At 34.5% G+C, this 16562-nt stretch overlaps 4 protein-coding genes across 4 annotated transcripts; 1 reads left to right on the top strand and 3 right to left on the bottom strand.

The window, feature by feature from the left end:
- Positions 1 to 11: 11 nt before the first annotated feature.
- Positions 12 to 7653, bottom strand: LOC100182444 (fatty acid amide hydrolase). Its single transcript, XM_009860681.3, has 13 exons — positions 7420 to 7653; positions 7090 to 7143; positions 6443 to 6635; positions 5497 to 5651; positions 5102 to 5194; positions 4782 to 4945; positions 4251 to 4357; positions 3679 to 3804; positions 2623 to 2786; positions 1942 to 2127; positions 1401 to 1624; positions 1020 to 1107; positions 12 to 572 (listed from the first exon to the last, which is right to left on the bottom strand). The coding sequence occupies exons 1-13, from the start codon at positions 7558 to 7560 to the stop codon at positions 462 to 464; spliced, it is 1806 nt and encodes a 601-aa protein (XP_009858983.1). The 5' UTR covers positions 7561 to 7653; the 3' UTR covers positions 12 to 461.
- LOC101242590 (NADH dehydrogenase [ubiquinone] 1 alpha subcomplex subunit 13-like) lies at positions 7571 to 8386 on the bottom strand. Its single transcript, XM_009860682.3, has one exon. The coding sequence runs from the start codon at positions 8240 to 8242 to the stop codon at positions 7754 to 7756; it is 489 nt and encodes a 162-aa protein (XP_009858984.1). The 5' UTR covers positions 8243 to 8386; the 3' UTR covers positions 7571 to 7753.
- LOC100187258 (CCA tRNA nucleotidyltransferase 1, mitochondrial) lies at positions 8232 to 10119 on the bottom strand. Its single transcript, XM_002122849.5, has one exon. It carries the CDS (start codon positions 9883 to 9885, stop codon positions 8419 to 8421), a length of 1467 nt encoding a protein of 488 aa, XP_002122885.1. The 5' UTR covers positions 9886 to 10119; the 3' UTR covers positions 8232 to 8418.
- Positions 10120 to 10526: 407 nt separating this feature from the next.
- Positions 10527 to 16405, top strand: LOC100187208 (OTU domain-containing protein 5). Its single transcript, XM_002122348.5, has 10 exons — positions 10527 to 10831; positions 10967 to 11659; positions 12081 to 12174; positions 12333 to 12397; positions 12670 to 12826; positions 13406 to 13554; positions 14132 to 14323; positions 14698 to 14811; positions 15296 to 15368; positions 15808 to 16405. Exons 1-10 carry the CDS (start codon positions 10736 to 10738, stop codon positions 15951 to 15953), a joined length of 1779 nt encoding a protein of 592 aa, XP_002122384.1. The 5' UTR covers positions 10527 to 10735; the 3' UTR covers positions 15954 to 16405.
- Positions 16406 to 16562: the final 157 nt, after the last annotated feature.

The following is a 16562-nucleotide window of genomic DNA, read 5'->3' as shown; positions in this document are numbered from 1 at the left end:
TCACACATGGGAAATGCTGAGTAATATGTTTATTTCTGCAATAGGTTAATAATCGCAAAAAAAAACAATTAAAGGGCAAAATTAAACGTGCAATATGTGTAATGGTTTTAACAAAAAAATTAACTGAACCGCTGTAACACAAAACAGGAAAACGTTGAAGTTTCAGTGTTTAAAAAATTAAAAAAACATCAGGAAACAATAAACATCGGCCCTTCTGCTAAAGTAATAGGCTATGAAAGTTTATATAAATCTGCACAAATAGGGTAAGCTTCTAGTAATACGTTATAAACTTTGCATAGCTTCAGAGCTAGAAGTAAAATATATTGTTAATAAGCATTTTAGGCAGGAAAATTAGTCGTTTTAGTACATTTGAGGGTACACAGAATCCCTAAGCAAAATTAGTAGGTATAAATGAATTAGTTATAACAGAATACATTGCATCATTAAACTGTAAGCTTTAATTAAGCTGCAAGAATATCATTATATATCCTTGGTTTTTGCAATGCTATCTTTCTCTCTAAATATTCAGCAATTTGCAGAGCAATATCCTCTCTCCACCAAGCACACATGATCTGTAAAATAGGAATAAATGATCTGTAAAAATGACAACTTTTATATGCAACTAAGAAACAATGTGGATTTAGCAGCCACGCTCTTACTTTACACTTTTACTCAAGTAATTTTCTGTCTAGAACGTTTTTAAGTATTTTGCTGTTTACTTCCTTCTTTTTAATATTTTAATTAATCTAGGATTCTTTACTGTATTTGTAAAGATAATCAAAACTTATCTTATTTATGTAATGTAACTTGGTCGTTTAGTTGCAATCGGTAAAACACCAAAAATATAGGCAAAAAAAATAATCACACACAAACATACATGGTAACTCGTATACTGGCAAGAGGTGTATGAATACCTGTGTTACGACTGTCGTTTTTTGGCCACGCGAGGATAAAGTAAGTTACATTTATTCATTCATAATTAATCCCTTTTTCATAATAAGAGACTTGTATATTTTTACCTGAAATCCAACTGGAAGACCTTTATCATTGTAACCAACAGGAACAGTAATAGCTGGGATACCGGTGAAATTACCAAGTGCAACAAACCTGTTCACATACAAATGGTGCTATTTTAACACAATAAAAAATTTGACCCAATTCCTTTGTATGTTAAGTATCTGCATTCTATTCTATGTAGGTGAGGTCCTATAGTGAGGCACACCATGGGAGCTAAGACTTAAGCCAGAGTTGCTCATTAGTTATTACCATAACACCAAATATGCTCCAACCCATAAGTGACCACTGTGTTGGAGAATGTCCGCTAAGTGTCTTGCTTAAAGAGACATTTAAACAGAAGTTATCGGAATTTAAACAGGTTTGAATTTTTGGAGGAAAACTACCTCATGTTGACTCCATCTTGGCTTGGATTTGTGGCTCCTACAGCAAGTTCATCAGAATGTATAAGAGGTGCAGTTTGGCCAGTAGTGGGGGTGACAAGTGCATCGTATTTCTTGAAAAATTCCTCAGTTATTTCAATGGCCCTTGTCCTTTGCTTGTTAGCTTGGATAAAATCTTGTGCAGTAATTGATCTACCAAGAGCGAATAAGGTGCGTGATGGAACCGACTGAAATGCAAGAACAGAATTATATCATAACATTATTTTGATAGCAAAAATCAAATTATTAAAAGAACGAAGAAAAGCGGATTAACGGCAAAAGGACAGTTTTAAAACACGCTATGGATAATAAGTATAGAAAGAGCATTTTGTTAAGAAGCGTGGCTGTTAAACAAAATACAATTTCCAATTTTGTACACTCACTTTGAAGCATTAATTGAATTGGAACTTTTTAAGTTAGAAAGTTCCAATTCAATTAACTAATCATTACTTCATAGACTAAACAATTAGAAAAATAAATATATATTATAATTCTAATCTCTTACAATTGCATTAAACTCATTATCGAAATCTGAACTGATGTTCGTTGACATCTCAGACAATATAGTGATGCGGTGGGCAATACAGATGTCGGTGATCTCCGCAAACTCAGCCGTCTCCAGCGTTGCTCCGGAGGACTCAAGAAGAGGAAGAGCATCACTACAGATCTTAAACATGTCCGGAGAACAATCCTGGATGGGTGATGCGGGGATGAAAAATGGTGGAAGAATTTTATATTTTAGAGATATTTTATGATTATAGATCAACCTGGCAAACCCGAGAATTAAATTTTAAATGTTTATATTAATAGTAAAATAAATGTGTTTAATTTTCATTTTAAAAGATTGTATAAATGTACAGTGGTTAGCTTACACAACAGTGGTTGTTTTGAGACAATGTCTGCAAAACATATATATACTGCTCCTTTTTCTTAGGTAAGCATGTTCAGGCATAACTTATACTTTCAGTACAGTATTTCTTCTCACATGCTGTAATCCTTATGTTTTAAAATCTTACATACCCCCATTTAAAAAAAATGTTTCAGGCATATGTATGACAATTTTGACTGACAGATCACACATGGTAAATGGGCATGAGGTGTATGAAACAAAACACCCGTGTTAAAATGATTTTCATTGCCCCCTACACAAGGAAAATAGGTTACATTCACCCATCATGACTCTCACTTTAAAATATCTCCTGTCAATTCCAATTTTGATGCCGTCCAAATTCCCACCAAACTTCGGAAGTTTTACTTTTGGTTGTTTTAAACCAAGAGGATACTCAGGATCAGGTCCACTCAGTAAAGCATAGAACAAAGCTACGTCACGCACACAGTTACATATAGGACCTTAAAAAAGCAACTTTTTTTAGAAATTTTGTCTTTTAAAACTATATGTTCTTTATTCGTAGGTCTACGGATTTAAAGCTGTTGTTTCACATTTTCTTTAAACATATAGTAGGGGTGGTGGAAGATGGGTCACCTTTAGCACATAATATCCGAAAAGCTTTACCAGGTTTTAAACAATTAACAACGGTCTGTGAGATTCGTGAGCAGATGGATTTATAATTCTTTGAATGTTATTTGTTTACTACCAAATGTGACGAGAAAATAGAATGAAAAAGGTGTCCCATCTTCCCCCACCTTACTATATGTGTAAAAAAAACATTTTTTACATTGTTACTCAAGTGTAAATGTGCCATAAGCTACAAGTTATAAGCTTTGCATTAATTCTGGTCTTTATATGACTAAGTTTCATAAACCCTTAGGTGGCCATAGTATGTTCTATGTTGTGCTGTGGGAACAGTATGTTGTCATTGCAGTGTGTTAATAAGGACTATGACCCTTGAAGGTCATTTATGTTGTGTTTAGAGTAATATACAGTATTTATGTAGGGTTAATGTTAGGGGTCCTATTAAAAGTTAAGTGACCTTATGTGTTTTAGTTTTACGCCCAAAACAGCTTTTACTCTGTTGAGTGTGTATATATAAACAAAAGTCAAAATATACTGCATTCCCAAAACTAATAAATTGGGTCTCTATGTTGGACAACTAAGTTTAACGGCATTTTTACAAAGTCACCCAAAAATTTTATAAAAAAAATCAAAAACATGAACCAATAAATTAGATCCTTATGTTGGACAAATAAGTATAAATGCATTTTAACAACTCCACCCAAAATTTTACTAAAAAATTCCAAAAACATGACTATGTTTAAAAGTGGACAGCAAGTTGCAACTAACCTGCATGTCCTACACTGTAAGATAAACCATCCACACCAGCCAAAGTAACTCGAGCAAATGTTGGTTTCAAACCAACCACTCCACAATATGCAGATGGAATTCGAATTGAACCTCCTCCATCTGTGCCTGTGGTGAAATGGCTTATAGACATAAGGCTTACAGGCAGTGGCCCAGTCAGAAAAAAAAAAATTCATAAAAAATTTATACTAAGTTTTACAATTTTTTTATTTTATAGAGTTCGCAAACAAAAAATCGCTTCCTGGCTGCGCCACTGTTTTCTTGCATTCTGCATATTTTCATGCATAGACGTAACGTTAGGAAGAAGTGTTTGAGGTTTTATGTAACACTAACTTCAAAAACAAAGGGAACCGTAACATTATATGTTTTAGAACCTTAGTTTTAAACATAAAACAAGTATTACCCTGCAGTAAGGTGTCTGCAGAAATGATCAGAGCCAAAGTATATTGCATTTGTGAGAAAAGAAATATGGTATTTAAGATTGTTCTACTGCACTACAAGTATACATGTTTCATGATTTTTCATCAATTACAAAATTTACTGTAATAAGTTACCAATGCCCATAGTTGCAATTCCAGCTCCAACTGCAGAAGCACAACCAGAAGAACTCCCACCAGAAAAATGGTCAAGATGGTACGGTGTCCTGCATGCCCCAAAACCCCTGTTTTATAAAAACAATACGAATTTAGAAATATAAAAAATTATAAAAAAAAATTAAGCTATTGGACCTGAGAATAAACCAGGGTTGGTCCATTAATCCAGACACCCAGGGTGATGCTACCGCATGTACCTAAACAGATGTTAAACCCTTTCGCTTCCCAAATGTAGTTGAAAATGGTTTTAATGCTAATGGTTGGAAGATCTTCCTTTGAAAGATCAGGCAAGGAAAGATGCAAAATGTAAATTACGTATTAATTATGACAAGTTCCAGCTAAACTAGCCCTGATCTAGTGCTTTTTAAGTTGGATGATTCTCGTAACAAAATAAAAATCATGAATTCGCTAGGCTTAATTTTTCTCTTTTAAATATTTTTTATAAAATGTTATCCTCACTTTATATTTGCCGATAAAATAACTCATGCTTACTTATTGGGGTTATTCCCAGAGGTTCCAATACCGAACTCATGCATGTTTACCACAGCAAGTACAATACATCCCAGGTCTCTCATCTTTGTTACAACACCTGAATCTGCTTTTGCTGGTTCATTAGGATGTCTGTATGATGACCCAGAAGTATGGGGAAAACCTTTCTGCAGTTCAAAATAAAAAAAAAACATGCAGAATAATAATACATGGCAGACAAATGTCGACTATAATTATTTCGACTTCAGTATTTTTGGGGCAAATATAGGCACTAGTTATGGTACGTAAATAACTAAAGAATAACCAAGCTTTTTTTTACTCACCACTGCAAACTCATCCTTCACAACAATAATAACGCCATCAATTGGGGATAATGTGGTATTGGTTCTATACCTATCAGTTGATGCAGCTGCTTGCTGAAATGAAACTTTCATTGTCAGTACAATGGATATAATAAAATGAAAATGAATGTAAAACAAAACATTGACAGCTTATAATACTGTAAAGTCTAGACTGCTTTATATAGCCTATACTATAGAAAGATATCCCATAATGCTTTACTGTTAGGGAAAACATGGCATAGATCTTAATATGAATATGGTTTATTATTACTGCTTGTGTTTTATATACCAACTGGATAATTTAATTAAAAATAAACAAGATGATGTAAAACAAAAGATTTATTTTGTTTTTATCATACTACAATAGTTGGTCTTACCTTCTTTATAGAAGCAATGTCATATTTGACAATGGCGTTCAATTTCTCAGAGTTGGTGATTGCAATAATTGCGTTTTCTGCCACAGCGGTCGGGGTGGTTTCGCCACTCTTGTATTGCCTTACAAAGTCTTGAGCACAATTGAAATTAAACCCATCTAAATATGAAAGTACGTATATAAAAACGAAAGTATAGTAAGGTGGGGGAAGATGGGACACCTTTAGCATGTAATATCCAAATATCCTTATCATGTTTTTAACAATTAACAACAGTGTATAGGAGTCATAAAAGGATACGGTTTTATAATTCTTTGAATGTTGTTTGTTTACAACCAAATGGAACGAGATAATAGAATGATTAGGTGTCTCATCTTCCCCACTCTACTATATATAACTTGTTTATCATCTCATGTTGGGGCAATTACGATTGTTAACATATTTGTTCTGTTTCATACATCTCATGGTCACTGATTTTTGGGGGGATTTCTTTCTATATTTATGTCAGTATGGTTAACAATTTAGACAACCAATAAAGGTCCACTGAGTTGAAGGAATTTGCTGTTAAAGAATTGTTGTGTACTGTACAAGGACACACATGCCAACAATGGTAGCAGTAAGTTGTTTTTTGTTACAGTATCTGACATTGCATTGTTGCATGTCATACTTGGACCTCAACATACTGTAGTCTGTAACATGATAGTTTTCTTCTACAAAGAATTTACTTTGCGAATGGTGATATTTTATAAGTGTTTAAATAAATCTTAAAACTCAAGAAAAACTTAGTACAGCTTAAATTTTTTTTTAAATTAACAAGTTTTTTTTTGTGTGTTTTTTTAATGAGTGTTTTTGTTTTGTCAAATACATTGTTTTGTTTTTTAGAAAAAAAATTAATATTTTTTTAACATGACAAAAACGTCACACCCATCAGTGTTGCACATCAAAAAATCACCTTTGGCAACACTGCCATTTAAAACTTCCTGCATTTCCTCATTGGTTAAGCTGACATCATCAGGTTTTGCACACGGCTCAGTTAGTTCAATATTAGGGTAGAAGGTTGGGTTCATTTTCATTTGAATTGTCCGAAATATTTTGAAATCGCCGTTTTGCAGCATCATGTCCAACAAAAACATCTTCCCAAAATACTAAAAAAAGCATTGGGTTAAACAGCACGATTGAAACTGTATATTATATACATACATTGTGATTTGTGGCAGTTGTTTATAACCAGGCTTGGAGTCTTTGTAAATTAGTTTACCATATTTATGTCCAAGACGTGTTTATTGCTATGAGCAAAGACGGATATTTAAAACTTAAAAGTTAACACTAGATCATATATATATATATATATACATATTCAATAAAAATAAAAAATTCTAGTGGTAAGGTCATACAAGTGTCATGGGACATGAGATTAGGCTAGAGTTGGGCAAAATTGAAAACGTTATCCTTTGACAAGATACAAGTACCTAATCTTTGCAAGTTAATTAAAGAATTCAAAATGTACCAAGTTATATAAGTCTTTAAAAAAGTCTGTTTTTAATATTAAAAAATACAGAGAGCAGTAGGGAATACAAAGGGTGTAAGAGTTTTACTCACAGAGTTAGCCACCTTACAAACGAGTGACGTTTTCCACCCACGTACAGCGGGAACCTGGAAATAACAGGAAATATTAGAACAATAAAAGATAGAACGACGTTTTAAAAAAATCTTATTTAATTTGCTGAATTGTTAAAATTTTAAACTTCTAAAAAATTCCCATATTACTTAGTTAATTGTTGTTCCGATTTAATTTTTTTTGTTATTTGCCAATCCTTTGCTGGGCACCATAGCACAACTCTTAGGTGCATGGCTGGTCTCATTGGAGGACCTCACTCAAGTAGAATAGAGCTTTATTATCATTAGTATAAACAAATATCAACAAATAACCTTTACTGTTCTTGGTATATATTCCAAGTCATATTTTCCTTTTCTTCTAATCTTGTATTTCTTTGGTCCTTTTCCATGATGTCGAATACATACAAACCAAACTACAAAAGCACCAATGAGGGTGCCAGTCAGTACATCCATACCTAGTGCACTAATAGTTGCAAAACATAAAGTTTCATTACATATCAACGTTTATAAAGTCACCACAAATGAACTATTTTCACTCATAAATTTTTGTATTATTCGTAATTTGATAAGAAAATCTAAACATTTCCAAATTGTTGCAGTACTTTAAATAAATACAAGAATTCAATACACACAGTAAAGAAAAAACTTAAGGTCCTAGCTTCTCAATGTTTGGTGGCTGATACCATAGTCTAATAGACTGCCAGAATGGAGAGAGCGATTCCATGAGAGGAGGTTCATACACTGGGGTGTGATAAACATTACCCATTCCTGGTTCATATGTTGGGTCAAACCCTGTCCCCACAATGTTCAGAGCCTCGGATTCAATCTTCTCTTTATGGAGCCGGAGCTCAGTGCGATCCTTTTCAGCTTGAAGAAGAGGATAGTAGACCAACTCCGCTTGGTGACTTTCTTGGTTCGTAAATTCTTCTAGAACTTTCCTTTCCCACAGCATTTTGACTCCAATTGCCGATAGGCCGATTCCTAAGCCAAACAGTGCAAAACCACCTAGCCCTCGCACAGGCAAGTTTCTTTTGTATGGCACAGCGCCATAACCTCCAGGAGGAGGCATGTCCTGTCTGTACTTGATATTTTTCCACCCGGCAGACATCTTAACCACACTTCTGCTAAAAGACATTTTAAAGTGTAGATATTAATGATAAACTACATGAAACTTTGTATGAAGTATAAACTTTTTTAATTTTTAGTTTAAATAGTTTTACCATGGCACTGTTTAAAACTAACCAAATAAAAAAAGTAGAACTTATATAGTAAACTTTAAAAACAAAAAGTGTTTCCATGAATTTATTTTTGTTATTTTTTGACAAAATCAGATCTATTGTTTTCAATAAGTTGTAGCAAAGCTTCAGAATCTAATTTGTATCTGCTTTCTTTCCATTTCTGAAAAGCAAAATTTATTGCGATTCCGACGGGCTTTCCTTTCATTCCAAACCTTTCTTTTAAAATGCCGCCTTTTAAAGGAAAAGTGGGTATATTAAAATGTGTAAAATAATCCATAATATCCGCTTGACCAATGTACTTCATAAGCTCCATGAAAACGTTGACCAGATTTTTATCTTGTTTGTAGCTGTCTACTAGTAAATCTACATACACAGATATCATGTCTTTATCAGGTCTGTACAGGGCCCGGTGTTCAATAATAAACTTTGCAACATTGTATTCATACCTAGAGCATTTGATCACGGACATAAAATGATCTAAATCAGTTTTATCTTTCAAAATGGAAGTCAAAAGTGTCATATGGTTGGGAGAAAAGTGTTTCGATCTGTTGTAGACGTTTTCAAACTCCTCCAGATCAACTTGCTCCGGAAGACCCAGCTGTTTCAATATCCCGCATCTGTACATCATCTTCATAATTAATACCAAGAGCCTCCCATTGAGTATCATGGTAAATTCAACCCATTTTCGCTCCCCAGCCACCCCACCGAGACCACTGCCATACTTAGTGATTTCTTGTAATGTGCTTTCATCTGGTATTGCAGGTTCTTCTTTCAAACGGCCGAAAAATCTAAAATATCTAAGAATCCTTAAATAGTCTTCCTGTATCCTTAAAGCTGGGTCACCAACAAAACGAACTTTTTTGTCTTTTACATCGGAAATTCCATTAAAATAATCAATAACATTACCACTCATAGTCAGAAACAACGAATTACAAGTCAAGTCTCTTCTCGAGGCATCTAGGTACCAATCCTTGGTGTATTCCACCAAAGCACGCCTGCCATCAGTCACTCGATCAATTCTTAAAGTCGTGATCTCAAAATTTTGTTCTTCAACCCTGCAAGTCACTGTACCATGGGACCAGCCGTTTTCACAAATAAGCCGTACATCGTTTTTCCTGAACATTTCAATCATTTCTGTAGGGGTGGCAGTGGTAGCTAAATCAAGGTCATGTGGTGCTTTACCCAACAAAAGGTCCCGAACTGCACCCCCACAAAAGCGAAGCTCATGATTTTCTTTCTCAAAAAGGTGCTGCACAAATCGAAACTCGTCAGTAAACAAATTTGTAAACAGTGGACTCTGTAGTTTAATTATCACAGGTTTGGTTGCATTTTCTGACAGTTGTGGCACATCCCCCATGCCAACATGTAACCTTTCTAACTTAGAAGGTATTTCATGTATTTGCACTTTCGTATTTAAATTTGCACCGAGTCTGTGAACTAAAGGATACACAGTACGTTTGGCTGATAATGTAAAAAGGTTTGAAGAAATTAATCTTTTTACAAAACTTGCAGTAAAGAAGAGTACTCGTCTACTTTCCATACATACGTGCTATCTTTTTCAGGACATATGCAAAACGAAATACACAACAACAGCTAGTCACGGGAAACATATACCTGTAAACAAACTGTTAGCTATACGAAATACAGCAATCCCATATCACAACATAGTGGGCAATGGGCATATAATAAGTTAAAATGTTAAATATACGAAATACAGCAATATAAAGGCATAAAATAACACACGTGTTCAAGCATTTAGTAGAGAAAATACCACATAAATATTACTGCCTACTGGCACTTCTGGTTCTTGCACAAGTCTTGCACACGACGACCTTCTGTACTTAAATACTAGTCCATAGAAACAGTATTGAGTTTCACGCATGGGTAGTCGTAGCATTAAACGCATTTTTTTGCAAAAAGTGAATAACTTCTCTTGAATTATCAATACACATAAGCGTACTAAACCTTTACTCTAACTGTTACCAATTTTGGCTATAAATCATACGAAAAAATGCAAAAACTTCGTAAATACTGTTGTAATTCAGTCGCAAATTCCTTTACATTACTTCTTGTTTACTTTTACGCATCAGTGACCAGCAAAGTTCAGAGGTCACGCATAACAACGATATTTTAATGACATCATCTCTTACGTCACTCCACTATTTTCACTGTGGCGTATAGTGAACGTTCTTTGTTGCACCGTTTACTATGAAAGTGTTTCTATTCGACTTTTACTCGCACAACCTTTACGTTATAAAAATGTAACAGTTTATCTACGCTGTGTCTTTTCTCGTTATTATTAAATGGTACTGAATGTGTTTTACTAGCTTTATGCAGTCTTACGTCTGTCTGTTGTGTTAAACCTCTTTGCAGAGATTAAGCTACTCAAAATGACTATTCTGCCCAAAAAGAAGGTTACTAAAGATAAAATACAAAATGATAAGACACAAGGCAGCCATGAGCACCTATCAACACAACATCATTCAGTGAGTTGTATATATATACATATAATGTTGCATAATATTTGGTAATAATGAAGCAAACCTGTTATGTATGTGTGAGGTTAATGTAAATGTATTGCACGTGTTTTTTTTAGCCTAATTGGTTTTACTTTGTTGCAGCAACACAGCGAAAGTGTAAGCAGTCGTGCCCGCCATGAAACTTCACAAATTCGATCTACAGCGCACTCAAGTGGCCAGTTGGATGACAGACAACATAGAACGAGACCACGTCATCCACCTGAATTTCAAGTGCTGGCAAGTACTGAAAACCAAGCCTCTCCCCTTGGCCCAGCATATGACACTTCTGTGGTTGATGGAGCCACTGGTGTAGCATGTGGATTAGTCGACCCTGCTTTGCAATTGCATGCGCGAGTAACACAAGCAAGCAGTGACATTTCAGATGTACCACCGGTCGTACTAAATGTCCCAGTTCCAGGCGAATCCAGTGTTATAGAAAGACCTGCGGTGGTAAAACGCAGACACGGTCGTCAGTCCCCACATTCTATACCATACTCTAGAACTGGTAAAAATTCTCGCGGCTCCCCCACCACACCAGATAATGCTGGCAGCAGCGGCATGCTGGCACCGGCTTCTAAACACCACGGAGCCATGAGGAGACACCACAGTGTACAGGACGACCGGCGACCGATTTCACCGCCTGTAAATGTGGGACTAGGCAATGCTGCAAGATCTACACGACGTAGACAAAGATCTCGTGCTGAAGGGAAAGAAGACAAAGTAGAACATAACTCTGATGACGAGTATGATGCTGCAAGACTAAGAAGGCTGCATCAAGGAGTCAATTTTGAAGAGGTGTTATTTACATATACTCTACATAAAGTTTATTCATACAGTTCTTTGCATTTTTTTCTAAAAAGTGTGATTTATGTAGGAAATAATTTAAATAATTACAAAAAAAAATACAGAGTTTAGAATTTACAAGCACAATTCAAGGAGTCTTTTTGTAAATTTTTTGTGTGACATTGTTAAAATGTAGTTAAATATTATTAAACCTAGCGAACCTCCTTAATTAATGTGGAGAATGCAATATGTATACTTTGGGTCTGCCTGTTTGTATAGATACTTACTAGCAGAATATGGCAATTTTAAAACTTACATTTATTTGCACAATGCACATAGGTATAAGTCATATAACCATACAAATATTTTTTTATAACTCATATACAAATATTACCCATGCAACTCATATAAAGTCAATTTCTTATTTTCACAGCTTGAGACTAAATTTGCTCAAGCCCTAAAAGAAGTTCGAGGTTTCGTTATCAAGGAAACTGTAGAGGATGGTGCTTGCTTGTTTCGTGCTGTTGGTAATTATATTGATTGTGTAATTTTTTTAATCGGCGAATATGTAAAGTCTAATATATTGAACTGTATCAAAACACCTCTATTTAAATTAGTACCAATTGGGCTACAAATAAACAGTTCCCCAAATGTTCCCATGTATTTTAAACACTGTTTCTTTTAGCTGAGCAAGTGTATGGAGATCAGAACATGCATGATGAAGTCAGAAGAAACTGCATGGATTACATGGTGTGACATTATATTTCAATCTGGTTATTAATCATTAATTTAAAAGCAAAACCATTTTCTATAACAGGAACAGCTCATTTACTATCTTAATCTTGATACTGTTTTTCTGACATTTGATGGAAAGGTATTTCCATAGGTTTACAGTATATGCGTCTATATTTTGGACATTTTTAAATGTTAAAATATACCAATTTTGCAATTTTGATCAAAAAATGGATATTTTTTTATTGTTTTTTTTTTCATTGTGTTAAATTTGATTTATTGAATTTTAGACGAAGAATTCTGATTTCTTTTCCCACTACGTCACTGAGGATTTTGTTGCATATGTAACTCGTAAGCGATTGCCCCACACACATGGCAACCACCTTGAGATGCAGGCAATGGCTGAAATGTACAACCGAAATATCCATGTTTATCAGTACAGCACTGGTAAGAAAAAAACTAAAAAATTAATTATTAATAACCACTACCATTACCATTTTTGTTCTATGTATGAATAAATAAATGTAACTTGCTTTATCATCGGGGCCAAAAAATGACAGTCGATATAAAAGGGGTGTTCATACACCTCGTGCTAGCATACGAGTTACCATATATGTAACTTTGTTTTATAATTAATTTCAGTAAATTTTCTAGTTATAACATTATATGCAAATCAGCAAATGTATATGTTGTTTTCGTCAGGTGTATGTATTGATCCCACCCCTACAATTATATGCAAATCTTGGTTAAAATTATTTAAACTTTCCCCTTTTTTTCCTTTTATTTGTATATTCCATTAAAAAAGATATATTTTGTACCCAATTAAATAAACATTTTACAAAAAACTACAAAAACATGATTGAATCTCAAAATGTACAGTCTAGAGCGCTTTAACTAAATATTGAAATGCGATACAGTCAAGTTCTCCCATTTAAACTCTGATTAATTTTTCGCTTAAGAATTCTACTTTGTGATACTGAGAGAACTCATAATAGACAGTAAGACCAATATATACATGCGTTACAGAGCCAATCAACACATTCCAATCATCAAATATAACTGGTAATGAGCCGATAAGAGTTAGCTACCACAGAAACTCCCATTACAACTCAGTCATCAATCCTTACAAAGCAAGTGTGGGAGTTGGACTTGGACTACCATCCTTTCACCCTGGGGTATGTTATAATGTTACCACTGTTTCATTTAACAAAAAAGCCTATTACATTGAACAAAACATATTATATGCTACTAAGAACAAATGGATGTAACTTTCTCATCCTTCCCTAGCCAAAAAATGACAGTCGTTAAACACATATGTTTTGTTTCATACACCTCATGCCAGCTTACGTGTTACCATGTATCTAACTTTTACACAGTTTTTTAAGAATGAATAAACGTAGCTTGCTTTTTCCTTAAATGGCTGGAAAAAGGTAGTCGCTCTAACACAGGTGTTCTGTTACATACACCTCGTGCCAGCTTGCGTGTACATGTAACTAACTTGTGGTTAATTTTTTCTTCATGTCTGACAATTTTAAAACCCATTAGTAATGCCGTTAAGTGTCTTCCCCAAGGACAAATACGCCTATCGGATTGATACATATCCTATCAAATTTAGTATCATTTAATTACAATACAAATACCTAACCACTAAGCCACAACAATACCTAACCACTAAGCCACAACGCTGGACAAACTACATAAAGGTTTTTATAAACATAAATTTTCACAAACCTTTTCTTTTATTTTGTCCAGTTGGCGGATCGTAAACTGCTTGACAGTGCACAGAGGGCATCGGAGCAAGAGCTCTTGGAGAGGCAGATGTTGGAGGACAAGTTTCTCGCTACGGACTGGGAGAACACGGAGGACGAGATGGTTAGAGAGGTCGCTCACTCTTCGCTCGTACAATACCTTCAACACCAGGAGGCGATGGCAAGAGCAAAAAAGGTTTTATATTATTTCTATATGGTGTGAAGTTTATGTGAATATATGTTGATATGTCGAGTTTCTGAATTAAAATGCATTCAGTGGGTAAAAAAATGATGTGTTTGTGAATAAACTGCCACCAAAGCTTAACAATCCTAAAAAAATACATCATGATGGTGTACAAGTGTTACTGGCATTTCGTTTTCTTATGGCACATACTTTAAAATATGACAGAGCAAGGTGATTGGCTCTGCGCTCGTGCTAAGCTTTGGGTTGGCCAAGATTTTACAACTTTGGCACATTTCTAGCTAAAAAATAAGATCTCACCCCTGTTTCAAAGTTGTGACATTCCACCCAAGGCACCCTTAACATACCACCCATGTTTATCAATACAGAACACTACGGATAATTCAACTGAGGCAACAGAACCAACTTGTTCACAAGAAGCCACAAGTTCACAGTCTGCCACTGCTTCTGCACTTCCCAATACAGAAATGGCTATTAAAGAGGTGAATTTTATACCATGCATTCAGAATGGGGCTGGAGTATTTACAGTAGATCTTCTTTTATGTATATTTATTCACCCAAAAGTATAGTAATGTTCATTTTTTTATGCACATGGATATGGTACACTGTAAAAAAACATGGTTTCGTTTTAAAAAGTCATAAAAACAGGGACTTTTTAGGCTTACCAGCTGTCAAAGGCCAAAACAAAACAGTGTTGTTTTGTTAAAAAACAGTGTCTTTTATGTGTATTATCTATCTTTACATGAACTAAATATGTATATTTCTATATTGATTTGCCTAGAGATTTTAGTGCACAACATTTATGTATGATAGACTTTATAACATACAATATTTTTATTTATTTCTTTGAACAAAGAGAATGGAATCAACAGTAAAACAACAGTTATTAAAATGTATAGTTAATAGTGTAGTGCAGCAATGTAGACTGTATATATAGGTAAAATTGACATGTATTTTACAACACAGTCAAACGCTGCCGAAGACTCTAGTCTCGCACCAAGCACATCACAAGCCAGCTTCCCAATCTTCAGTAATACTGGTATGTAAACGTAATACTTCACTAAAACTAACTAGCTGGCTGCCTAGCTGAAGTCTTTGGAAACATTTTTTACTAAGTGCACCATGCAAGCATCATATTATTTAATAACCATGAGAGCCATGTATATTTTATAATGAACAAATAAAAATTAACTTGATGTGCAGAATTTTTTCAATAAACCTAGCTTAATTGACTGTTCAAGTTTCACACTGGTCTAAATCCTTTCAATATAATTTTTTTCTATCTATTTTTCTAACTCTGTTCCTTACACAGGTTTTTGAATCTGCATCCTTTAAATACAATTTTTTTTTCTATTTTATTTAAGTTTTTTTTCTTAATACAATTTTTTTTTCTTCTATTTTATTTAAGTTTTTTTTCTTTTATTTAAGTTTCTTCTATTTCTAACTCTGTTCTTTTTCTAACTCTGTTCTTTACACAGGTTACTCTGACTGGGTCGACCAGTCTGATGAAAGTGCAGTCCTTGCACAAGTTATGGCTCAATCACAGCGTGAATATTACGAAGCGCTTACGAAGCCAGGTACCTCTTCTACAGCTACCTGCAGCAAGTACCCTACATACCACTAAGTGCTGATATGTGTTTCTTTTTTCCGTATATCATTGCTTTGCTATATTGCCTATTTTCTCTTCTTTTTAGCACCCAGTTATCTAGTTTGCGTAACACATGTATTAAAATGGGTGCCGACGAATTTCATTATTTTCTTCTTTTAAAAATAGCAGTGTGTGAACCGTGTTGTTCACATTAGTCGTGCACTAATGCAAGTTTTCACAGATTAAAAACATTGCTTACGTTTTTTTCCTTCGAATGCACAAGAAACCTTTTTACGTCTTAATTTCGCTTTGAATGGTTCCATGTGTGTTGGTGTTTTGTCATACTTTGCTGTTGGCTTGTCAGTGTTTTTCGGTCGCCAGTACAAGGCTTATTTATGTGTACAAAACACCTTGCATGCTTTACAAGAGCAACTGACTTGCAATTGACTTTCGTGGCTACCTGGAAATACATAGTGAATATGATCAGGGATAAGTTTTTCAACCAAGACATTAAAACTGTAGTTATTATTGTCATTTTATGAAATATCTGGTTTTTGTCTTTTTAAAACAGTTAAGCGTCTTTTCAAGCTATTTTCAGAAGCCCCCCCAAGATTTGCAGGTAATACACTTGACAAATGAGTATAT

Source organism: Ciona intestinalis, chromosome 7, assembly GCF_000224145.3.
Source record: "Ciona intestinalis chromosome 7, KH, whole genome shotgun sequence".
NCBI lineage: Eukaryota > Metazoa > Chordata > Ascidiacea > Phlebobranchia > Cionidae > Ciona > Ciona intestinalis.
This window is presented reverse-complemented; position numbering and strand designations above follow the sequence as displayed.

What these genes read in the sequence shown, in the direction of transcription:
- LOC100182444 (XM_009860681.3), bottom strand. Translation starts at nt 7,560, where the DNA reads ATGGATGTACTGACTGGCACCCTCATTGGTGCTTTTGTAGTTTGGTTT. An exon ending in TCTGGGAATAACCCCAATAA is followed by an intron (nt 4,358 to 4,781) that starts GTAAGCATGAGT and finishes TTTATAAAACAG; the next exon opens with GGGTTTTGGGGCATGCAGGA. An exon ending in CAAGATGGAGTCAACATGAG is followed by an intron (nt 1,108 to 1,400) that starts GTAGTTTTCCTC and finishes GTATGTGAACAG; the next exon opens with GTTTGTTGCACTTGGTAATT.
- LOC101242590 (XM_009860682.3), bottom strand. Translation starts at nt 8,242, where the DNA reads ATGTCTTTTAGCAGAAGTGTGGTTAAGATGTCTGCCGGGTGGAAAAAT.
- LOC100187258 (XM_002122849.5), bottom strand. Translation starts at nt 9,885, where the DNA reads ATGGAAAGTAGACGAGTACTCTTCTTTACTGCAAGTTTTGTAAAAAGA.
- LOC100187208 (XM_002122348.5), top strand. Translation starts at nt 10,736, where the DNA reads ATGACTATTCTGCCCAAAAAGAAGGTTACTAAAGATAAAATACAAAAT. An exon ending in AAGGAGTCAATTTTGAAGAG is followed by an intron (nt 11,660 to 12,080) that starts GTGTTATTTACA and finishes TTATTTTCACAG; the next exon opens with CTTGAGACTAAATTTGCTCA. An exon ending in TTGCTTGTTTCGTGCTGTTG is followed by an intron (nt 12,175 to 12,332) that starts GTAATTATATTG and finishes TGTTTCTTTTAG; the next exon opens with CTGAGCAAGTGTATGGAGAT.